Raw genomic sequence first — 25212 nt, 5'->3', positions numbered from 1 at the left:
GGATTGGCCAAGAAGGACTTGGTATCCGGATCTGCAAGAAATGCTCACAGAGGACCCATGGCCTCTGCCTCTAAGACAGGACTTGTTGCAACAGGGGCCCTGTCTGTTCCAAGACTTACCGCGGCTGCGTTTGACGGCATGGCGGTTGAACGCCGGATCCTAGCAGAAAAAGGCATTCCGGATGAGGTTATTCCTACGCTGATAAAGGCTAGGAAGGACGTGACGGCTAAACATTATCACTGTATATGGCGAAAATATGTTGCATGGTGTGAGGCCAGGAATGCCCCTACGGAGGAATTCCAGCTGGGCCGTTTCCTTCACTTCATACAGTCGGGAGTGACTTTGGGCCTGAAATTGGGTTCCATTAAGGTCCAGATTTCGTCTCTATCCATTTTCTTTCAAAAAGAACTGGCTTCTCTTCCTGAAGTTCAGACGTTTGTAAAGAGAGTGCTACATATTCAGCCCCCTTTTGTGCCTCCAGTGGCACCTTGGGATCTTAACGTGGTGTTGAGTTTCCTGAAGTCACACTGGTTTGAGCCACTCAAAACCGTGGAGTTAAAATTTCTCACGTGGAAGGTGGTCATGCTATTAGCCTTGGCTTCAGCTAGACGTGTGTCAGAATTAGCGGCTTTGTCGCATAAAAGCCCCTATCTGGTTTTCCATATGGACAGGGCAGAATTGCGGACCCATCCACAATTTCTGCAAAAAGTGGTGTCATCCTTTCATATGAACCAACCTATTGTGGTGCCTGTGGCTACTCGTGACTTGGAGGATTCCGAGTTACTAGATGTGGTCAGGGCTTTGAAGGTTTATGTAGCCAGAACGGCTAGGGTCAGGAAAACAGAATCTTTGTTTATCCTGTATGCTTCCAACAAGCTTGGGGCGCCTGCTTCAAAGCAAACGATTGCTCGCTGGATCTGTAACACGATTCAGCAGGCTCATTCTGCGGCTGGGTTGCCGCTGCCTAGATCAGTTAACGCCCAATCCACAAGGAAGGTGGGCTCTTCTTGGGCGGCTGCCCGAGGGGTCTCGGTTTTACAGCTTTGCCGAGCGGCTGCTTGGTCAGGTTCAAACACTTTTGCAAAGTTCTACAAGTTTGATACCCTGGCTGAGGAGGACCTTGTGTTTGCTCATTCGGTGCTGCAGAGTCATCCGCACTCTCCCGCCCGTTTGGGAGCTTTGGTATAATCCCCATGGTCCTTACGGAGTCCCCAGCATCCACTAGGACGTTAGAGAAAATAAGATTTTACTTACCGGTAAATCTATTTCTCGTAGTCCGTAGTGGATGCTGGGCGCCCGTCCCAAGTGCGGACTTCTTCTGCAATACTTGTAAATAGTTATTGCTTAAATAAGGGTTATGTTGGTTGCATCAGGGTTGATCTGATGCTCTGTTGTTGTTCATACTGTTAACTGGGTAAGTTTATCACGAGTTATACGGTGTGATTGGTGTGACTGGTATGAGTCTTGCACTGGATTCCAAAATCCTTTCCTTGTACTGTCAGCTCTTGCGGGCACAGTTTCTCTAACTGAGGTCTGGAGGAGGGACATAGAGGGAGGAGCCAGAGCACACCAGTATCCAAATTCTTTCTTAAAGTGCCCTGTCTCCTGCGGAGCCCATCTATTCCCCATGGTCCTTACGGAGTCCCCAGCATCCACTACGGACTACGAGAAATAGATTCACCGGTAAGTAAAATCTTATTATATATATACACTGATCAAAAAAATAAAGGGAACACTAAAATAACACATCCTAGATCTGAATGAATGAAATATTCTTATTAAATACTTTGTTCTTTACATAGTTGAATGTGCTGACAACAAAATCACACAAAAATGATCAATGGAAATCAAATTTATTAACCCATGGAGGTCTGGATTTGGAGTCACACTCAAAATTGAAGTGGAAAAACACACTACAGGCTGATCCAACTTTGATGTAATGCCATTAAAACAAGTCAAAATGAGGCTCAGTAGTGTGTGTGGCCTCCACGTGCCTGTGTGACCTCCCTACAACGCCTGGGCATGCTCCTGATGAGGTGGCGGATGGTCTCCTGAGGGATCTCCTCCCAGACCTGGACTAAAGCATCCGCCAACTCCTGGACAGTCTGTGGTGCAATGTGGCGTTGGTGGATGGAGAGAGACATGATGTCCCAGATGTGCTCAATTGGACTGGGGAACGGGCGGGCCAGTCCATAGCATCAATGCCTTCGTCTTGCAGGAACTGCTGACACACTCCAGCCACATGAGGTCTAGCATTGTCTTGCATTAGGAGGAACCCAGGGCTAAGCGCACCAGCATATGGTCTCACAAGGGGTCTGAGGATCTCATCTCTGTACCTAATGGCAGTCAGGCTACCTCTGGTGAGCACACGGAGGGAGGGCTGTGCGGCCCCCCAAAGAAATGCCACTCCACACCATTACTGACCCACTGCCAAACCGGTCATGCTGGAGGATGTTGCAGGCAGCAGAACGTTCTCCTTGGCGTCTCCAGACTCTGACACGTCTGTCACATGTGCTCAGTGAGGACCTGCTTTCATCTGTGAAGAGCACAGGGCGCCAGTGGCCAATTTGCCAATCTTGGTGTTCTCTGGCAAATGCCAAACGTCCTGCTCGGTGTTGGGCTGTAAGCACAACCCCCACCTGTGGACGTCGGGCCCTCATACCACCCTCATGGAGTCTGTTTCTGAAAGTTTGAGTAGACACATGCACATTTGCGGCTTGCTGGAGGTCATTTTGCAGGGCTCTGGCAGTGCTCCTCCTGTTCCTCCATGCACAAAGGCGGAGGTAGCGGTCCTGCTGCTGGGTTGTTGCCCTCCTACTGCCTCCTCCACGTCTCCTGATGTACTGGCCTGTCTCCTGGTAGCGCCTCCATGCTCTGGACACTACGCTGACAGACGCAGCAAATCTTCTTGCCACAGCTCGCATTGATGTGCCATCCTGGATGAGCTGCGCTACCTGAGCCACTTGTGTGGGTTGTAGACTCCGTCTCATGCTACCACTAGAGTGAAAGCACTGCCAGCTTTCAAAAGTGACCAAAACATCAGCCAGAAAGCATAGGAGCTGAGAAGTGGTCTGTTGTCACCACCTGCAGAACAACTCCTTTGGGGGTGTCTTGCTAATTGCCTATAATTTCCACCTGTTGTCTATTCCATTTTCACAACAGCATGTGAAATTGATTGTCAATCAGTGTTGCTTCCTAAGTGGACAGTTTGATTTCACAGAAGTGTGATTGACTTGGAGTTACATTGTGTTGTTTAAGTGTTCCCTTTATTTCTTTGAGCAGTGTATGTATATATGTACAATGTGTGTGTGTGTGTGTGTGTGTGTGTGTGTGTGTGTGTGTGTGTGTGTGTATATGTATGTATATATATATATATATATATATATATATATAATTATTATTATTATTATTTTTATTTTTATTTTTTCTTATTCCGCAGGACTCAAGAGTCGCTTTACAGACATCAAAACTTGATACACTGTACAAATTATTTAGAATAACAGCAAGTAGAATATCCTCCCCCCCTTAGAGGTGTGGAGCAGTGTTAGACTTTTATTATATAGGATTATATATGGGCATAGCTATAATGGATGTAGGGTGTACCATTACTATGGGGCCCAGAGCTTAAGGGGCCCAATTCTGGGGCCTGACTCAACTGTATCCAGGTCCTGAAGTTTTTACATTTCTAAATAATAACCACATGTATATTGGCAGGCTTCCTCATACAAACAGAATCTAAATTACAATTTACTAGACAACTATAAATGCCAAAAACAGTACACGCTAATATGCTAGTTGGAATTTGTTGTGTTACATAGCTACTAAGCCAGTGGGGTATATCAATACAGATAATTCCATTCATTGGGGAAATTAAATTAACAAAAAATATTCAGCCATTAATTTGAGAGTACATTGGGTTGTCACTCTCCCATTCACAGTGAACTCTTATGAATACATCAGGTGTTACAGTATGAGCAAATATACATTTTGAATGCTTTCTTTTAAGTGATTTATGTTTCGTATCTTTCCTTGGTACTCTATGGCTTTGCGGGATCACCACAGCATGTAAAAATCAAGTGAGCTTAGTGGGTACACAAAGTTATATTTTGTTTAAAAAGTGTTACATTTCCCTATGTATGAATTTTTATTTTATTTTATTTTTTTGTGTATGGAGACTTTTGGACCATCCTATATATAAGATAAAGAAGAGGGCAGCTTAGCAGGAAAGGGGGACTTTTTCGTTTTGAGATATTGTATGGTCAAATTAGATTATGAGACAGCTTTTTCTCTTCTCTAAAATATTCTTAGAGAATAATACCATTGTACCATATTCATAATAATTTCACTCCATTTTAATGATGCTTTTATACAGAAGCTCTATAAGCTCTCTTGGTTTTGCTGAAAACTGATATTTCTCTGTGCAGAACATAATTGAATTGTGTTCTGCCAGTACGTTGTGTGTCCAGAATGTCTCCGATCCACACCCAGGAAAGTGGAAAAAAGACATTGCCAAAGTATTCAAATCTATTAAAAAATAAACTTTGCCGTTCTAAAATAGCCACTTGGGTTAATTTGACTCGCGTGTGATTTTCTTTGACTAAGCAAAAATGTACAGCTCAACCTGATGATACTAGTATCGTCTTTACAATGCACTGTGTATTGTTTGCCATGTGTCTTACCATATATTGTCAGGGCAGTCGAGAGCCGGGCTGGGCCCAGGTACTTTTCAAGGGGCGTTTCCTAATCACAGAAGGTAAGGTTAGGTACCCTTAAAAAATAATACTGAAAAAAATAGCATTTTAAGCACCTCCATGGCCACACTGCAGCCCAGTACACAGCAGCATGTGCTGGGCTGAGGAGAAAAGCTGCAGCTGCTGCTACCAGGTAAGGGGACCTGGGGGGCCCCTCCATCAGTCCTGGGCCCGGGTAATTTGTACCCTCTCTCCCCCCCCCCCCTTCTCGGCGCCACTGTATATTGTTGGCCCATTGTGTTCTCAAAATAGTCATCTGACATGTGACATGTTTTGTTTATGATGTGTTACATCAGTAAAAATGACATGTGTGCACTCAGCCTGCCATAATGATTTATTACACATTGATATTATCTCCAAACAGTATAAATGTAAACAAACTGGAGCGTTAGAAAAATAATAATGTAACATTTATTTATTTTACTTGGAAATCACATTGTTGCCAAATGTCTGCAATTTCCAGTGGCAATGCCAGCTTTTAAAAAATTGTCTCTGGAATATTTTTTTGTCATTGGAAATGTCTCATGTTCTTTTTTTTGTTGCCTATTTGTACTGCACAAATACGTGATCAGTGCAGTTTCTTCTGCCTATGCGATGCAGTTTTCACTATTTGTATTTTCTGGCATCTATGAGGTAGAATTTCAGAGGAAAGAACAGTTTATCTAATGCCACCAAATGTTCATTAAACCTTTATAGTGGGATTGTAGTAGACCAAGGCAACCTAGGGGGTCATTCAGAGTTGTTCGCTCGTTATTTTTTTTTCTCGCAACGGAGCGATTTGTCGCTAATGCGCATGCACAATGCCCGCAGTGCGACTGCGCCAAGTAAATTTGCTATGCAGTTAGGTATTTTACTCACGGCATTACGAGTTTTTTTCTTCGTTCTGGTGATCGTAATGTGATTGACAGGAAGTGGGTGTTTCTGGGCGGAAACTGGCCGTTTTATGGGTGTGTGCGAAAAAACGCTACCGTTTCTGGGAAAAACGCGGGAGTGTTTGGAGAAACAGAGGAGTGTCTGGGCGAACGCTGGGTGTGTTTGTGACGTCAAACCAGGAACGACAAGCACTGAACTGATCGCAGATGCCGAGTAAGTGTGGAGCTACTCAGAAACTGCTAAGAAGTGTCTATTCGCAATTTTGCTAATCTTTCGTTCGCAATTTTGATAAGCTAAGATTCACTCCCAGTAGGCGGCGGCTTAGCGTGTGCAAAGCTGCTAAAAGCAGCTAGCGAGCGAACAACTCGGAATGAGGGCCCTAGTCACTATCTTGTGTGACATGTTTAGATGCAGGGGCGGATCCAGAAGAAAATGATAGGGGGGGCACCATGGAAGGTGCAAGTACATTTGCGTGCGGCTTCGGTGCATGTGAGGTGGCGCTTCTTATACAATGTGCACAGTTGTAGCGCTCATTATGCAATGTCCACTGTACTGGTAGTGCCCCTTATATAGACCCCATAGTAGTGGTGCCCCTTATGCAATGCCCATGTTGCCTGTAGTAATGCCCCAGTCATTTAGTGCCCTAGTAGTTATTCCCCCAGTGGTAATGCCCCTGCAGTTATGACCCCAGTAGTTTACCCCCACCCCCTTTAGTTTAGCCTCCCAGTGGTAATGCCCCCAGTAGTTTGCCTGCTTGTAGTTTAGCCACCAGTAGTAATGCCCCCCTGTAGTTTGCCCCATTGTAGTTTAGCCCCTGTAGTTATGTCCCCATTGTAGTTTAGCCCCTGTAGTTATGTCCCCATTGTAGTTTAGCCCCCCTTGTAGTTTAGCCCCCAGTAGTTTGGCCCCTGTAGTTATCCCCCAGTAGTTTGGCCCTTGTAGTTATGCCCCCAGTAGTTTGGCCCCCTGTAGTTTAGCCCCCAAGTAGTAATGCCCCTGTAGTTAAGCCGCCAGTAGTAATGCCCCTGTAGTTACGCCGCCAGTAGTAATGCCCTCCTGTAGTATGCTCCCAGTAGTTAGCCCCTTTGTAGTTGGCCCCCAGTAATAATGTCCCCCAGTAGTTTGCCCCCAGTAGATGCCCCCCAGCAGTTTGCCCCCAGTAGATGCCCCCCAGTAATAATGTCCTCCAGTATTTTGCCCCCAGTAGTAATGCCCCCTAGGAGTTTGCCCCCAATAGATGACCCCCAGTAGTATTGCCCCCAGTAGATGGCCCCCAGTAGATGGCCCCCAGTAAAAATGTCCCCCAGTAGCTGCCCTCAGTAGTAATGCCCCCAATAGATGACCCCTCAATAGTAATGCCCCCAGTAGATGCCCCCCAGTAATAATACCCCTAGTAGTAATGCCCCTCCAGTAGTAATGCCCCTTGTTGATGCCCCCCCAGTAGTAATGTCCCCCCATAGTTTGCCCCCAGTAGATGCCCCCGCTGCACTAAGGAAGAAAAAAACATCATACTTACTGAGCCCCGTTCCCGCTTCCAGACCACTGCAGTCCTCCTCTTGGCGTCCGCTCCTCAACACTATGAGGGAGACGTCATGACTGACGTCTCTCCCATAGCGCACGCCGCACAGTGACAGCGCCGAAAGCCGGAGCTCAGTACTGAGCTCCTGCCTCCGGCTGCCGCTGTGCAGAGAGACGGGCGCCTGCTGGTAACACAATCTCAGCGGGCGCCCGCCATCTCCCTGTGCGGCGCCGGGAGGGGACAGAGGCCACAAATGATCCCCCCAGTGGCGTAACTACTGCCCCCGCAGTCCTCGCGGTGGCTTGGGGGCGAGGGGCTGCGGGGGCGCCACTGATTTACAGCAGACTGACATGCGGACGAGCGTCCGCATGTCAGTCTGCAGTCTCCTTCCCTCCGCCGCTTGTTGGAGGGACACGGAGGCACAGCGCGCCTCCCTGTGTCCCTCCTGCTGCATCATCTCCGGCGGCCGCGGGTCTAATAGGGTGAAGTGCCGTCCGTGAGCTCTAATTGGCTCACGAACCGGCACTTCCCCCTATTAGACCCGCGGCCGCCGGAGATGATGCAGCAGGAGGGACACAGGAGAGACGAGCTGTGCCCTCCGTGTCCCTCCAAAAAGCGACGGCGGGGGGGGGGGGGGGTAGATATCTGGCAGTGGGGGCATATATGGCACGGGGGGGGGGAGGAGGAGGGAGGAATATCTGGCACTGGGGCATTTCTGGCACTGGGGGGAATATCTGGCACTGGGGTCATATCTGGCACTGGGGGGGAATATCTGGCACTGGGGGCATATATGGCACTGGGGGGGGGATATCTGTCACTGGGGCATATATGGTACTGGGGGGGCATATATGGTACTGGGGGGGCATATATGGCACTGGGGGCATATATGGCACTGGGGGGGATATCTGGCACTGGGGGCATATATGGCACGGGGGGAATATCTGGCACTGGGGGGGAATATCTGGCACTGTGGGCATATATGGCACGAGGGGAATATCTGGCACTGGGGGGGAATATCTGGCACTGGGGGCATATATGGCACTGGGGGCATATTTGGCACTGGGGGGGAATATATGGCACTGGGGGCATATCTGGCACTGGGGGCATATGTGGCACTGGGGGGGTATATGTGTACCTGGCACATGGGGGGGACGACTATATTTGGCACTGGGGCATGTAAGTACCTGGCACCGTGGGGGAATATCTGGCACTGGGGACATATGTGGCACTGGGAGCACAGCCCTAGCAACAAGGACTACCTCCTAGCAACGAGCATGACACCCAGTGCATGAAACACCTGGCAACGAGCATGACACCCAGTGCCTGAAACACCTGGCAACGAGCATGACACCCAGTGCATGAAACCCCTGGCAACGAGCATGACACCCTGAGCATGAAAACCCCTGGCACCGTGCATGGAACCAAGAGCATGAAACCCCTGGCAACGAGCATGACACCCAGTGCATGAAACCCCTGACAACGAGCAGGTAATTGAAAAGTAATTAGAAGCCTTACTGTAGGACTTAATGTGTAATGGGCATTACGGTGTGTGGCATAATGTATCACGGACATTGCGGTGTGTGTCATAATGTGTCACAGGCATTACGGTGTATGGTATACTATATCGCGGGCATTGTGATATGTGGTATAATGTCTCAGGGTCATTGCAGTGTGTGGCATAATGTATTACGGACATTGTGGTGTGTGTCATAATGTGTCAGGCATTACGGTGTGTGGTTTACTATATCACGGGCATTGTGGTATGTGGTATAATGTCTCAGGGTCATTGCAGTGTGGCATAATACATAACGGGCATTGCGATGTGTGGCATAGGGTATAACGGGCAGGGCATTGCGGTATGTGTCACAGGCATTACGGTGTATGGTATACTATATCACGGGCATTGTGGTATAATGTCTCAAGGTCATTGCAGTGTGTGGCATAATGTGTCACAGGCATTGTATGTGCTATAATGTATCGGGCATTGCAGTGTGTGGCATAATGTACCACGGACATTGCGGTGTGTGTCATAATGTGTCACAGACATTGTATGTGCTATAATGTATCAGGGGCATTGCAGTGTGTAGCATAATGTATAACGGGCATTGCGATTCCTGTCATAATGTGTCACAGGCATTACGGTGTGTGGCATAATGTGTCTGGGGCATTACGGTGTGTGGCATAATGTGTCTGGGGCATTACGGTGTGTGCATATTGTGTCGTGCATTATTGTGTGCGGCATAATGTCTAAGGGCCATTGCAGTATGTGGCATAATGTATACTGGGCATTACTATAAGGAGGAAAAATGACAAATAATGTAAGGGGCATGAATCAGGATTATTTTTCTTTCCTGTGGTGGCCAACGTATGGGCGTGCAGGTTGCAAAACTGGGGTATAAGGTAGTCTTTTCCTGCAATGCCACGCCCCTTTATGCGAAACCACGCTCACTCCAACAAAACCACACCCCTTTTTTGGCGCGCGCATATTTATCCCTTTCTTGCTCCCAATTATGGAGCATGAAGGGGGGGGGGGGCGCCGAAGAATTTTTTGGCTTGGGGGAGAAAAATTTCTAGTTACGCCACTGATCCCCCCCCTGGATCCGCCACTGTTTAGATGTACAGTTCTCAGTGTTGGACTAGGGCAGGGCCCACCAGGGAAATGTAATGGTGTGGCAGATATAACATTTTCAGAGAGAGTTAGATTTGGGTGGGTTATTATGTTTCTGTGCAGCGTAAATACTGCCTTCTTTAATTTTACACTGCAATTTAGATTTCAGTTTGAACTCACCCCACCCAAATCTAACTTCCTCTGCACATGTTATATCTGCCCACCCTGCAGTGCACATGGTTTTGCCCAACCTGCTAACAAATGTGCTGCTACGATCAGGTCTGAATTACCCCCTATGTACTAAGCCTTGGTAAGAGATAAAGTGGACGGAGATAAAGTACTGTACCAACCAACCAGCTCCTAATTGTCATTCTTCAAACACAGCCAGTAGCATGCAGTTAGAAGCTGATTGGCTGGAACTTTATCTCTGTTCAAAGCTTAGTACATAGACCCCTTAATTCCAACCTAGTTCCATTATGAAGAAACCTGCAGTGTTGAACAAAAATAATAAAGAGATGAAGATAAGGTGTCTGCTCTGCATCCTGCTAAATGGAATGACTGTCATGTCTTTGCCAAGTAGCCTCACTGGGGTCAGTGACACCTGCGGCACCAAAGCAACAACTGTGCATGCCCAAAAAAGGGGTGTGTTCTTGAGGGTAGGAGGCATGGTGTTGTGATGCCCCCAATTTTTTTTGCTCCGTGGGTGTGTCCAGCATTCCCGGAGATGCTGTGCAGCTCCCAGAGACTCTTCCTGCACTGCCAGCCAGGGCCGGATTATAGGCAGATGAGACAGTCGTCCAGCGGCCACAACACATTGGAGGGTCCCCACACTTTGGAAAATATTGCTCCGGCTGACTCTACCCTACCTTGCCTACTCTTGAGCCCCGGCAGCAGGTCACTGCAGTACCGCGATTTGGACCTAATGCCGTAAACCACACGCTCCCATCAGAAACCTGTGCTGTAGTCTATTCAGGGTGTGGGAACGGGGTGGGGCCTAATGCAGTGAAGTGCCCATCCCCATCAGAGCTGTGCCGATTGTTGCAGCCTAGCCAGGCTGTAATAGGTAGTGTCCCTTCCAATCCCTCTATCTGCCCACTCTCTCCCTCTCTTGCTCCTCTCACTCTTCCTCTGTCTCATCCTCTTTCTCTCCCTAACACATTCTCTCACTCTCTTCTTGACACCCTCTCTCTTGCTCCCCCGGCATCCTTCTCTCTCTTTCTCTATCTCCTGGGCTGCCCTCTGTCTCTCTCCCTGACAGGCTCTCTCTGTCTGTGGCACCCCCATCTCCTACTAGCTACCCCTCTCTCCCTGACACCCTCTCTCTCTCTCTCTCTCTCTCTCTCTCTCTCTCTCTCTCTCTCTCTCTCTCTCTCTCTCTCTGACACCCTTTCTCCCGGACACCCTCTCTCTCTCTCTCTCTCTCTCTCTCTCTCTCTCTCTCTCTGACATCCTATCTCATCCCTTTCTTTCTCCATCACCTTCTCCTTTTCTCTCTCTCTCTCCCATCTTTCCTGTGCTCTTTCTTTAGCTTTCCATTCCCTCTCTCCCAGACACCCTCTCTCTCTTTCACTCTCTGCTCTCTCTAATTCCCTGACACTCTCGATCTCTCTGACACCCTGTCTCTTTCGCTGACACCCCTTTTCTCCCTCTAACACCCTCTCTCTTCTCTCCCTGATACCTTCTCTCTCTCCTTCTCCCTCTCTCCCCCCTCTCTCTCCCTTCCTCCCCCCCTCTTTCTGTTTCCCTGACACACTCGTTGTCTCTCCCATCATACTCTCTTCTTCGGGGTATAGAGTCACTTTTATTAGTGGGTGCCCCCACACCTTTGTTTCCCTGGTGCCCCCACTAGCCTTAATCCGACCCTTCTGCCAGCTCATCCTCATTGACAGCTGGATGCTGCACGATAATGCCACAGTGCAGCACCAGTCACTGAGGATGAGCTGACATTTTGGTGTCGCCCCCTAGTGACGCCTCCGTCTTTGCCAACTGTAGAAAATACATTCATACTATTTGGTCAAGTATACTGATGCCTGATAGTTTAAACAGTGAATGGCACCTACTCTCAGCCTAACTGATGGATATTGTGACGTAGCACTACCTTTCAGCGAGGGTCCAAGTGCTTTGATCTTTAACTCCACACTGATCTCCTCTGGTTGGCGGAGCTCTTCTGGCTCACTGGCTGGGAAGGGAGGGGCTGCTGCCTGTCTTCCTTCCTGCTTCATAGTTCTCAGTGACAGAGAAGTGGAACGTCCAGACCAGGTTAAAAGCAAGTGTGGGACAGTGGCTTATAAAATCCACAGTTACCACCAACATTAAGTAATATAGGGAGGTCTCGTTTCATTTTTATGTTTTATGGCAGGCTCACTTCTGCACTATAGACAGCTGCCTAATGTTAGCGCCAGTCCCAAGCATCCTGGGTATTATTTTTTTATATATATTTTTGAAGATATCTTTTGAAACTTATCCATGCTTTTTAAAAAAAATATATATTTACATCATTCTACGGGGGTCATGCTACGATCATTCACACTGACATGCGGGGGGACGTCCAGCACAGGGCTACTCCACCCCGCATGTCAGTGCACCCTTCCCCCGCAGAAGTGCAAAGGCATCGCACAGCGGTGATGCTTTTGCACTTCCAGAGTAGCTCCCGACCAGTGCAGCTTTAGCGTGCTGGCCGGGAGCTACTCGTCGCTCCCCGGCCCGCAGCGTCTGCGTGTGACATCACGCAGCCGCCGCGGACCGCCCGCCCAATGGTCCAGCCACGCCTGCATTGGCCAGACCACACCCCCTAAACGGCGGCTTAACGCCGCCGTCCAGCCCCCTCCCGCCCAGCGACCGCCTCTGTCTCAGAGGTGATCGCTAGGCACCGACGGCTGCCATGCGCCGGCGCACTGCAGCGCCAGCACATGCGCACTTCCGACCCGATCGCTGCGCTGCGAGAAACTACAGCAAGCGATCGGGTCGGAATGACCCCCTACATCTCCTGTATGAGGCCTGAGTTTATTCGTTTCTGGGTTTTTTTAGTTCTTCAAACAGCTAATTCAGTTGTTAAAGTGTAACTAACCTTTTCAAAAACGCATAAAAAGGTATTTGTTTTCTTGTTTAGAGCTGTACTGGAGAAGTTATAGAAGTTTTAGCAATTCAGGAAATTGTTAGCATTATATTTTTTTTATTTTATGTTTTTGTATTTGGAATGGTATATTTGGGAATCTCTTAACAGTGTGAATTCCAAACAAATCATGCCTCCTCTTTGATGAAATTACCTAATGATTAACCTCACCAGAAGTCTGTACTTAACCTTTCTCTGCATGTAGTTTCTGGCAGGAGCCACTGAACCACTCAAATACTTCCAGCAGAAAAACATGGTATGGTTCATTTATCCCTTCACGTTAATTTGAAAGACATGCTTAATGGACGGGCAGCATCAGCTAAGTCTGTTAACTATATGAAGACTTTATGAATATATTTATGTACATGATATATAAACCTGTGTGTGTATGTATGTATGTATGTATGTATAAAATATATCTCTAAAGAATAGATGGCACTCCGAGGCTAGTGATGAAAAAAATAACTGTATTCACAGTAACATGGTATATTGGATCAAACGTTTTCAGAGCATCTGTCCCTTCCTCGGGACCACAGACAAACAGAATAATTAAACACTTACCCCATTATGTACCTTATTCTGACTCAATAACTAGGCTGTAAGTGTAGTGTTCTTCAGACAGTTACTCTAGGTATATGTCTACATTAACCAGTACCCACACCGAGAGACCTTATCAGATAATGTCAACTCAACTTCTGAGGCATGTGTGAAGAATCCAGCTGAGGGTTTATTTCAAGCTGATATTCTTGTAGTTATGCACAAAACAGCAGTAGTTGAAAAGATGATGATTTACCAGAGCTGGTTAGAATCTAAAATGGCAGAGAGCTGAGGACAGGATGAGGGCAGGACTAATGACATCAGAACCTGGCTACAGGAAATCAGGAGGGACAAATTTCAACAAAATGCAAAGCTCTGCAATAAAAAACATGACAACACATGAAACACATATATCGTGGGACATGACACTCCCCGTCTGAAATCTTTAGATTTCACGATAAATCAAACATTATAGTAATGTCCTTAGATGAAGTCCAGAACTAATCTTGCGACCTGTAAGACCAAAGAGAAAACCTGTAACAATAAACAATGATAACAAGAAATAAGTTCAGTCGAAGTCTTGTGGCTGAAGGTCTTGATCCACGATCAGCTGGATTAAGGCTAGTGGTGATGTGATGCCAGTGCTCAGGAGTGGAGAAACTTCTGATGCGCTCCACTCTGTTGCTGATGTAAACATAGAATTGTTTTGTTTGGTTGTGTATATAACCAAGCACGACTTTGCTATTTGTGTAGAATGCAAATGAATCAATTGGAACGTCCAGTTCATCCTTTATAACTTCAGCAATTTCTACTGCTAGCACAGCTGCACAAAGCTCGAGTCTTGGTACAGAGTGTGCAGGTTTTGGGGTTAATTTGGCTTTACCCAGGACAAATCCACAGTGTAGTTTGTTGTTGGTTTCAAAGATCCTCAGGTAGGCTACTGCGGCTATGGCTTCCATCGATGCATCTGAGAAAATGTGGATTTCTCTCCTGGTGGCAGCTGAAAGGGAGCTGGGAGTGTAACAACGTGGTATTTGGAGTTGTTCTAATATCTTCAACGACTTCTTCCACGTCTCCCAACTTTGTTGTTGCTCAATAGGTAATGGAGTGTCCCAGTCTAAGTTCACCTTGGTTAACTGTCTCAGCAACATCTTGCCATGAATGGTGACTGGAGCTATAAATCCAAGAGGATCATAGATACTGTTTATGACAGATAAAACTCCTCATTTGGTGAAAGGTTTGTCATAGCTTGATACTTGGAATGTAAATATGTCTTGTTTAATGTCCCAGAGCAAGCCTAGGCTGCGTTGTATGGGAGGAACATCAAAAACAAGATTAAGATCTTTCAAGTTGGTGGCATGATCATCAGAAGGAAATGCTTCCATTACTTTCTGGCTGTTGGAGATAATCTTGTGGAGCCTAAGGTTTGCTACAGAAAGCATTTCTTGTGTTCTGGTGAGGAGATCGATTGCCTCTTCACTTGTTGGTAGGGATTTAAGTCCGTCATCAACATAGAAGTTCTTTTCAACAAAATGACGAGCGTCAGATCCATAGTTCTTCTCACCTTCCTGGGCTGTTCTCCTGAGTCCATAGATTGCTACAGCAGGAGAAGGGCTGTTGCCAAATACATGTACCTTCATCCGGTAATCTATGACTTCATTATTGACATTGTTGTCTTTGTGCCACAGGAACCTCAGGTAGTTCCGATTATCTTCCCTGACTATGAAGCAATGGAACATTTGCTGGATGTCAGCTACTACTGCCACAGGCTCTTCTCTAAAGCAAATTAGCACTCCTATGAGGCTGTTGTTTAGGTTTGGCCCAGTAAGGAGCAGATTGTTGAGGGAGACGTCATCATACTGAGCGCTAGAATAAAAAACCACTCTAATTTGATTGGGTTTCCATGGGTGATACATGCCAAAGTATGGAAGGTACCAGCATTATTCTTCTTCCTTTACTGGTGGTGCGGGTTCTGCGTGATCTCTGTCAAATATGTTTTGCATGAAATCCACAAAATGTTTTTCCATCTCTGGTTTCCTCTTTAGAGTTCGTTTTAAAGAGGAAAATCTAGCAACTGCTTGCTGTAGATTGTTAGGTAGTTTAACTCTTGGAAAGCGGAAGGGTAAAGGTGCTACCCAGCTGTTGGAATCGTCTTGAGTGAAATCTTTGTCCATTATCTTGAGAAATTCTTATCTTCTCTCGCAGATGCTAACTTGTTGTCCTCACTTGTTGAATTGAACACTGTCGATCCGAGACTGTTGTCCCAAGACAGGACCATGTTCATGTTATCTTGATGGCTATGCTGCGAATTACTGCTGCCCAGCTTCTCTTTCACCTAGTAATGATGTGGGCATGGCTGAAAACAGGTGCTGCGACCATTAAGCAAGATGTTTGTCTTGAATGAGGAAATCTTGGTAGGCGTCTTCATCTTGTCTATACAGACATTGCCTATGATAACCCAGCCTAGATCAAGACATTGGGCAAATGGAGCATCATTTGGTCCATTGATGTGTTGACGTACTTTATGTACCCTGAGAATGTCTCTACGAAGCAGGAGTAAGATCTTTGCATTTTTGTCAAGGGTTGGTATTTCATTGGATATAGGCCTTAGGTGAGTGTGATGAAGAGCGATCTCTGTTGTAGGAATCTCCTCTTCGTTGGATGGTATCTCATTACATTCAACAAGTGTGGGTAAGGGTATCTCAAGATTGTCCTTGAGAGAAGCTACAACCAGTCCACTGGCTCTTCTTCCAGATTCCTCTGTAATTCCACTACAGTTACCCAAGGTGTAAGGGTAAGCATCTCCCTTTAAGTTTAACAGATCAAAGAGTTCTGATCTTGCGAGTGATTGGTTGCTCTGGTCGTCCAAGATGGTGTACAACCTTAAAGTCTTTTCTGGCTGTCCCTTGGGGTGTACTTTGACTAGACATATCTTTGCACAAGACTTGTCCCGGAGATCTTCCCCACAGACTCTAGTGCATGAAGAAGATACAGTGGTAGGATTTGCTGTTTGATCTGCATTCTCCCCGCCATGCCTTGGTGCAGAGGGGAAATGTGCTGGGGGTGTAGTATTGGCTTGAGATGGGTGCAGTGCCTGCATGTGGTTCTCACAGCCACACTTTATGCACTTAATAACAGTTTTAAAGTCCTTAGCAAAATGTTCAGTAGAAGCACAACATCTGAAACATACCCCAAATTTCTTTAGAAGTTCCTTGCGTTCCTGGAGGGGTTTCTTTCTGAAACCGATGCATTTCTTGAGGGGATGTGGCTTCTTATGAATGGGACACATGCGGTTGGGGTTTTCGATCCTATCACCTTGGTTGCTCTTGACTAGAGCTGATGCTGGTGTGGGAAGGATTTCAGTCTTTTTCACTGATACTGGACCTCTGTGGTTCTTGTAGTTAGAGCGTGGGCTGTCAAACTTGGGGGTAGGTGAACCAGGATGACTTGACTCACTGTAGGATAAGCTTGGGTCATTCTTGGATTCTGCAATGTTCTTGACAAACTCACAGAAGTAAGAAAAGGGGGGAAAGGAGACTCGATTTTCTCTTTTATATTTTGACCCAAGTGTAGTCCACCTTTCTTGAATACCGTATGGCAACTTGGAAACTATTGGGTTTACCCCATGAGCTGTGTCCAGGTAACTGAGCCCAGGTAAGTGAGCGTCCATTTTGGCCAGCTGGAGTTCAAATAGTAGGTCACTGAGTTCTTGGAATTTCTCATTGTCCTTGCCGGATATTTTTGGAAAATCCCGCAGCCATTTGAACAGAGCATTCTCTATGGCTTCAGGACTTCCAAAGCTTCGTTCTAACCTTTCCCAAGCAGCAATGAGGCCTGCCGCAGGATTATCAATATGGACAGATCTGAGTCTCTTGACACGTTCTGTAGACTGTGGGCCCAGCCACGTGATCAGCAGATCTAGTTCTTCAGCAGCAGTAATACCAAGGTTATTAGTTGTGGATTTGAAGGCACATTTCCAACCTCTGTAGTTATCAGGCTGGTCATCAAACCTAGTGTGGCTGGTCTTAATAAGTTCACGACGAACCATGAATCTTGCAAAGTCTGACGTGTCTGTTTTCTCTGACTTTGGGTAAAGAATTGCTGGCTGTGTAGTGCTGTTCATATTATTTGTGGTGTTCTGGGTAAGAGACCTAGGGAGATAGGTTGAATGCCTATGCACCGCCCTAAGAGCTGGTTTAAAGTCTGTATGTGGAACTGTGTGGTTGCCAGGGATTTGGTGACTTACTGGCATATTGGGTTGTGACCAGGCATTTGTATATTGGGTTTGTTGAGGTGTTGGGCCTTGGTGCACTGTGGTGTGTGAAAATGGGTCAGGATGACCAAGTGATTGTGCATTGTACTGACCTTGGATGTGGCGTGTTGCATAGGGACCGGAGTCTTTTTGCTCTGGAAGGATGTCCCCTGGAAGGATTTCCGCACTGTCAAGAATGTTTGCAGCAATCAGGGGTTCACTGTTTTGACTTAGGATGTAGTTTCTTGTGCGCTTAAGAGGATCCTCCACATCCACTTCACTTGAACTGATGCTGTCCCTTTCACTTCCACTGCCGGCTTGTTCCAAAACCTTTAACCTTACCATTGCTGTGGGATACTCACTTTGTTTCTCTAGAGCTTCCATTTCTGCTCTTTCACGTGCTGCTTTAGATTCCATTTCTGCTCTTTCACGTGCTGCTTTAGATTCCATTTCTGCTTTCCGTTGTGCAAAATCGGCTTGTATTTTAGCAGTTTCTGCTTCTGCACGTGCATTTATAAGTTGTTCGCTGAGCATGGAATATTTTGAGCTTCGTGACTTATATGATCGTTTTGAACGCCTGGTGGACACAAAAATGCGTGATGATGTTTCCAATAATTGTGCAATTCTGGCTGCTGTCTTAGACGTAACCTCATGCAGTAGACTGTCTCGATCCAAATTAAGACAATTAAAGTTTTGCAGTTCTTCTAAAGAATCCTGGCTATTGAGTTTCTTCAAAATGCTTATATATTCCTTACTTGACACTTTATAAAGTTCATATACTGAACAAAGCTGTCCTAGTGCACCCTCTAGCGGTGACACATCACAAACAGGCTGAAAAATGGTGGACATATGACTTTGAAATTTTTGCCATAAGTTTAGAACAGTGGAAGAAAGCTCATGTTTCCTACCTTCAAGATTCTCTTTTACCTTCCATGTAGGCTTAGCAGGGCGTTAAGACTGCAGGTTGAGATCCATAACTTCTCCTTGTTCTGATTGTAGACATTGCTCATCCTGAATAGCTGGAACTGTATTTCCTTCAGCCATGATAGTACACAGGAAAATGGATCTGAATAAAGCTAGAGTAAGTTTGTAGCTGGTTATGCTATAATGAGCTGTGCTATAGATGCAAACACTGATTTCCTGTTACACTACAGGCAAGCTTGTTATGTATTTGTATCTGCAGAAGCTGCAACTGGCTTACTGGTAGTTTTTATCAACCATCTTTTCACTATTCTGACTCAATAACTAGGCTGTAAGTGTAGTGTTCTTCAGACAGTTACTCTAGGTATATGTCTACATTAACCAGTACTCACACCGAGAGACCTTTATCAGATAGTGTCAACTCAACTCCAGAGGCACGTGTGAAGAATCCAGATGAGGGTTTATTTCAAGCTGATATTCTTGTAGTTATGCACAAAACAGCAGTAGTTGAAAAGATGATGATTTACCAGAGCTGGTTAGAATCTAAAATGGCAGACACACACAGAGCTGAGGACAGGATGAGGGCAGGACTAATGACATCAGAACCTGGCTACAGGAAATCAGGAGGGACAAATTTCAACAAAATGCAAAGCTCTGCAATAAAAACATGACGACACATGAAACACATATATTGTGGGACATGACATACCTCCATCCTCCATGTGCAGGTCCAATTCTCGGCTGCGTCCCCCCGGACCCCCGTGTAGAGAATGCCGCCATCGCGCTTCCGGATAACGCAGGCACCCCCGCATCGGAAACCAATAGAGTGCGTTCTACAGCACCGGGAACAATGTTACAGCCACCAACACAAACGGGGACCTGGGGGCACAGAACACAAACCAATGATACAGCAATTATCAAAATATATGAAAACATTAAAAACAGTGAATAGCAGAATGAGGTAGTAAATTGGAATGCAGGACACCTAGACATCAAATAAATTGTACAGATATATATCTAACTGACGTCATTAATGTTACAGATCATGTATAAACATACATTCATTATATACTTTTCCAGTTGACCTTATCAATAAGACCTCCCGGATTAGTAGTACCAAGTGTTATGATCCATTTGGATTCTTTTCCATTGTCTCCCCCTCTGAAAGACAATGGGACATGGTCAGCCATAAAATATTTAAGTTTTTGCTGGCGGGGGGAGTAGGTGAATCAGTCCTGCAGGAAGGGGTGAGACCCTGTGTGGGGTGAGCAGTGCAGTGACTGGTAGGAGGAGGGGTCAGCGCAAGGGGCTGCAGATGATGCGGGCGAGGAGGCAGATAATCGGCCCGGCTGCCTTATATATACTGTGAACCGGTGGAGGGGCGGGCTCCTGTGCTTGCCCCTCCCACACCCCACGCAGGCCATGCCATGCCTCCGGACAGCTGCTGGTAGCGGCTAGTGGTGTCCTCTACCCCCAGACTAGGCAAGAGCTGTGTGGGGACTGATGAGCTTACACGTGTGTGTGTGTGTGTGTGTGTGTGTGTGTGTGTGTGTGTGTGTGTGTGTGTGTGTGTGTGTGTGATGACTGTGTGTTTTGGAGGTGGGGGAGCTGCTGTGTCCCGAAGGAGAGCAGATGTGTGTCCTTACTGGTCCACAGAATCTGTGTTAATCTGTGTTGTGGGTGCCCCACAGCTTGCTGGAAGCCCAGAATCCCTTTGAAAATCTTTGTTGTGCCAAGTGTAGAACTGCCCCATCTTAACTCTGCACTCAGACCAACACTACAGTATGTGTGACATCTAAATAATTCATTACCCAACAAATGCCTGATACAGTTGTACTGATGGAAGGGGTATAGTGTATGGTTTCCATACTTTTTACCATTTGGATTGACCTGCATCTCAACTGTATATTATTGTTCTATTCATACTTTAACTAAATTATAAGCAATATTTACAATTTTAGCAATTTGAAGCAAATATTAGAATCTTACATTTGTTAATCTAAATAAATGATAAATTGTTAGTTATTGATAATTAAATACATATGTTTAAGGTGGCTATTTGTTATGTTCTTGCTGGGCAAATAGCTCAGACTGCATGTAGTGTTAGCGGTCTTACTGGCTAAAGCTATCTCCGTTTGGCTTTATTTTCCAGTGTGTTTGCCAGCGATTTGTGAGCTTGCAGCTTATTACATGCAATATATTATATTCAGAACACTGAAAATTTAGAGATGGCTAGTTAGGGCAAGTCTGGTTTAAAAACTGCGGTTTACTGGAGATTTTACCTTTAATATATTCACCATTTTTTTAATTGCCAAAAAAAATAAACACTTTAAAACCAAAAGGTTTGCATTCCATTATATTTCCTTTGCAAAGTTCTTTTGTTAGACTTGCCTTAGAGAATACTCACTGTGTATACTAAGGTGACTTGGTGGTGGAATTGAACATTAGTTTATAACCAGAGTTGTTCATCCAGTTCAACCAGTCACTAGCTACAGGAGTAATTCCGAGGACTGGAAAAGAGTGAATGTAGTCCCACTGCACAAAAGTGGAAGCAAGGAAGAGGCAAGCAACTACCGACCAGAAATCCTTACATCAGTAGTAGGGAAATTGATGGAAACACTCTTAAAAGAAAGAGTCGTATATTATCTCAAATCCAGCAATATACAGGATCTCAAACAGCATAAATTCACTGTGGGGAGATCATGTCAAACAAACCTTGACTTTTTTTGTCTGTGTGACTAAAGTAATAGATAAAGGTGAAGCTGTAGATATAGCTTATCTAGACTTTAATAAGGCTTTTGACACTGTCCCACATCGCAGACTGCTATATAAGCTCGAAAGCTTGGTATTGGATACTAAGATGGTTGAATGGATAATATCTTGGTTGCAAGATAGAATACAGAGAGTTGTAGTAAATGGAGTGCATTCACAGGAGGGAAATGTCACTAGTGGAGTACAACAGGGATCTGTACTTGGACCAGTGCTTTTTTAATATCTTTATTGGTGACATTGCAGATGGCATTAAAGGGAAAGTATACCTTTTTTGCAGATGACACAAAGGTATGCAACAGGGTAGACACACCAGGAGGGGTAAAACAAATGACTGAGGATCTAGGTAGACTAGAGTCAGTAGCATGGAAATTACAGTTTAATGCCAAAAAATGCAAAATCATACACTTGGGTCACAAAAATCCAAAGACCAAATATAGTATTAATGGCACTATATTGGAAACTTTGGAGGAGGAAAAGGATCTAGGAGTTACTATTTCAGGTGACTTAAATGCAGGTAAGCAATGTAACAAAGCAATGAGGGAGGCTACTCAGATGCTTGGTTGCATTGAGAGAGGAATCAGCAGCAGAAAGAAAGAAGTCATAATGCCACTTTATAGGTCATTGGAACTGCCTCATCTAGAATACTGTGTTCAATTCTGGAGGCCATATCTTCAGAAGTATATTAATATATTATAGACTGTACAAAGAAGGGCAACTAAAATGGTGCATGGCCTATATCACAAAGACTAAAAAATCTTAATATGTATAGTTTGGAGCAGACAAGGGGGACATGATAGAAACTTTCAAATATATCAAGGGTTTTAACAAAGTTCAGGAGGGAAACATTCTTCAAATGAAGTATTAGAACACCAGGAAATGCACTGAAACTGGAGGGAAATAGGTTCAGGGGAAATCTGAGGAAAAATTACTTTACAGAGAGGGTAGTCGACAAATGGAATAGCCTCCTATCAGAGGTGGTAGAGACTAAGACAGTAGAGCAATTTAAACATGCATGGGATAGACATAAAGATATTCTTACAAAGAAATTGTTATGATTCGGAGTAGATACCTGGGCAGCAGTCTGGCTATGAGATGGCTATAGTGGGTTGGCCTGATATGTGAAACAACTGTAATGACTGTGTTACTAAGGCAACCAGGTAGTGCAAACTGGTGCTCACGTGATTACACTTGCTCAGCAGTCTTTTAGCCTCCTGTAGTGCTAGACTTCACCTTTAGCAGCCGCCTTTCCAGGGTGAATTAGGTCCACCTAGTACTCAGATGCCCCCAGGACTTATGGATGGACAAGGCGACTATAGGAGGCTGGACAAGAGTAACACACAGGTGCAGAGAGACAGTCACTGAATACTACCTTGATTAAGCTGGCCAATTCACAAGCTGGGATAAGTAACAGAATGTATGTGAGTGCAACAATGCACAGGGTGGTATTAGCAACTGAGTATAAACTATATGTAAATGCAACAATGCACAAGATGGTATTAGCAACTAAACATAGACTGTATATGAATGCAACAATGCACAAGATGGTATTAGCAACTAAACACAAACTGTATGTGAATGCAACAATGCATAGGGTGGTATAAGCAACTGAGTGCAAACAAAGAATAAGGAACAAGGCAGATCAAGATCAAGGTACAGATAACAAGATTACTTAGCTGCAAGAGACCCCTGGATTCCAAGCAAGGCATGACAAAGCAAACAAAACAAGACAAGGTAAGGCTGGAGCTGTCTGAATGTACTTCCAGGCTAGGTCTCCCATACACAGCCAGGAACTCAGGATACTGGCAGGACAGAGTACACAGAATTCAAACTGGACTGGGTATCACAAGTAATGTAATAGCACCAACTGCACAGGATCAAGATACCACCATAGGACAGGGACTGGACACAGTAACAAAAAGCTATCAACGGCCTCAGATGAAGGGCAAGCTGGGTAATAAGGAAGCAAGCCCCAATCAGGACGGCTGGAAAAGAACAAGCCTCATGAATACTGATTAACTGCAGTAGGAACACCAGATTGACACAAGGTAATGGCCTAATTATCTCACAAGTGAATCTGCTCAGACCACACATACAGGAGACAGGCTGCAGTTACACAGACAGGAATGAGCCACAGCGGTGGCTCATGACAGAAATAAGGATCAAATAAGGTTTGAGGTAAAAATTATGGTAAAAAAGGGGCAGACTAGATGGGCCAAGTTGTTCTTATCTGCCATCAAATTCTATGTTTCTATGAAGCTTTAACTTATAGTCTGATTAAGCTGTCATTTTGCTGTGGTTCTGCAGGATATAACACATTAATGCAGTGTTTTTCTGTCCACAGCTGATGTGCTCCTCTGTACAGAGTGCATTATTTGAAGAAGAGGACAGGGTGAAGAAACTTCAGCAGAAAGTCGCATCCCTTGAGAAGCGTAACAAACAGCTGCGAGACCGCGTTAAAAAAGTCAAAAAGTCTTTACGGCAAGCAAAAAAGAATACCAGAAATGTGGAAATGATAAATAGGAAACTTAATGAGAAACTCTCTTCTGTGGCAGGACAGATCACACATATAAATTCTTTCAAGCAAAAAAATTCTCATTCAACTTACCTTAAGCTGTAAGTCACCACACGCGTATTACATATTAGAGAGAGACTGCCCAAAATATTTGTAAATTTGCTTTGTGGGCTGGATTTGTCAAGTAACAAAAATGTATCTTTGGAACAATTGATTTTTTTTTATTGTTAACACCGTTTATATTAGACATGTATATGCTTTTGACATAAAGCAGTTGTTCCCAATCTTTTTTGAATCACAGCGCCATAGAAAGAAATATTAAATGAAGTAAATTGTGTTTAAATGTCATTCATGGTGAGGGACAAGATTTGCTTCAGTTTGTCCACATAAGTTATGACTGGCAGCCACCAGCACTGGTTTTGTCTATTACATTGACCATAAATAATTTGAATTGGTCCTGGACCACCAATCCAAGGCACCCCTGCAAGTGTCCTGAGGCACCCCAGGGGTCCTAGGCACACAGTTTGAGGACCACTGACATAAAGCATTTCTGGCTGGCTGCTACCTCCCAGGTTTCTTCCTGGTAACTCTGGTGCAGTGGTACGAAGTAGAAAAAAAGTTTGAGGCCTTTTAATAAATGCATTTATAAGTTTTGGATGTTTTCTTAAACTACTATATAGATTTGCATTACATTACAGAGTTTTTAGACAAGTTACTCACTGTGATCTTTCTAGTCATTTAGAATGTTCTTCAGATAATTTCTGATTACTTGATACATGTTGGCCTGGGTATCCGTTCACATGGTCGACCATGTTATGGTCGACAGTCATTAGGTCGACCACTATTGGTCGACATTGACATGGTCGACATGGACACATGGGCAACACGTGAAAGGTCGACACATGAAAAGGTCGACATGAGTTTTTTTTTTTTTTAATTTCTTTTGGGGAACTTTTCCATACTTAACGATCCACGTGGACTACGATTGGAACGGTAATCTGTGCCGAGCGAAGCGGTAGCGGAGCGAAGGCACCATGCCCGAAGCATGGCGAGCGAAGCGAGCCATGCAAGGGGACGCGGTGCACTAATTGGGGTTCCCAGTCACTTTACGCAAAAAACGACACCAAAAAAAGTTAAAAAACTCATGTCGACCTTTTAATGTGTCGACCTTTCATGTGTCGACCATGTGTCCATGTCGACCATGTCAATGTCGACCAATAGTGGTCGACCTAATGACTGTCGACCATAACATGGTCGACCATTCATACCGGAACCGTTGGCCTGTATGGGAGTTGCTGGGCATCTCCAATAATATGCTTAAATAGCTACTAGAGTTGTTTTATTTGTATTTTTCA

At 45.2% G+C, this 25212-nt stretch overlaps 1 protein-coding gene across 1 annotated transcript in view; it reads left to right on the top strand.

The window, feature by feature from the left end:
- The window catches only part of CCDC3 (coiled-coil domain containing 3), a 162350-nt gene extending 137654 nt beyond the window's left edge, over positions 1-24696 (top strand). Inside the window, exon 3 of the mRNA XM_063930464.1 lies at positions 23687-24696. Within this exon, the coding sequence (XP_063786534.1) occupies positions 23687-23962 (276 nt within the window). The 3' untranslated portion in view covers positions 23963-24696. The remainder of the gene's footprint in view (positions 1-23686) is intronic.
- Positions 24697-25212: the final 516 nt, after the last annotated feature.

This window comes from Pseudophryne corroboree, chromosome 6 (genome assembly GCF_028390025.1).
Source record: "Pseudophryne corroboree isolate aPseCor3 chromosome 6, aPseCor3.hap2, whole genome shotgun sequence".
Lineage (NCBI taxonomy): Eukaryota > Metazoa > Chordata > Amphibia > Anura > Myobatrachidae > Pseudophryne > Pseudophryne corroboree.
Note: the sequence above shows the minus strand (reverse complement) of the source record. Positions and strands in the feature narration are given on the sequence as shown.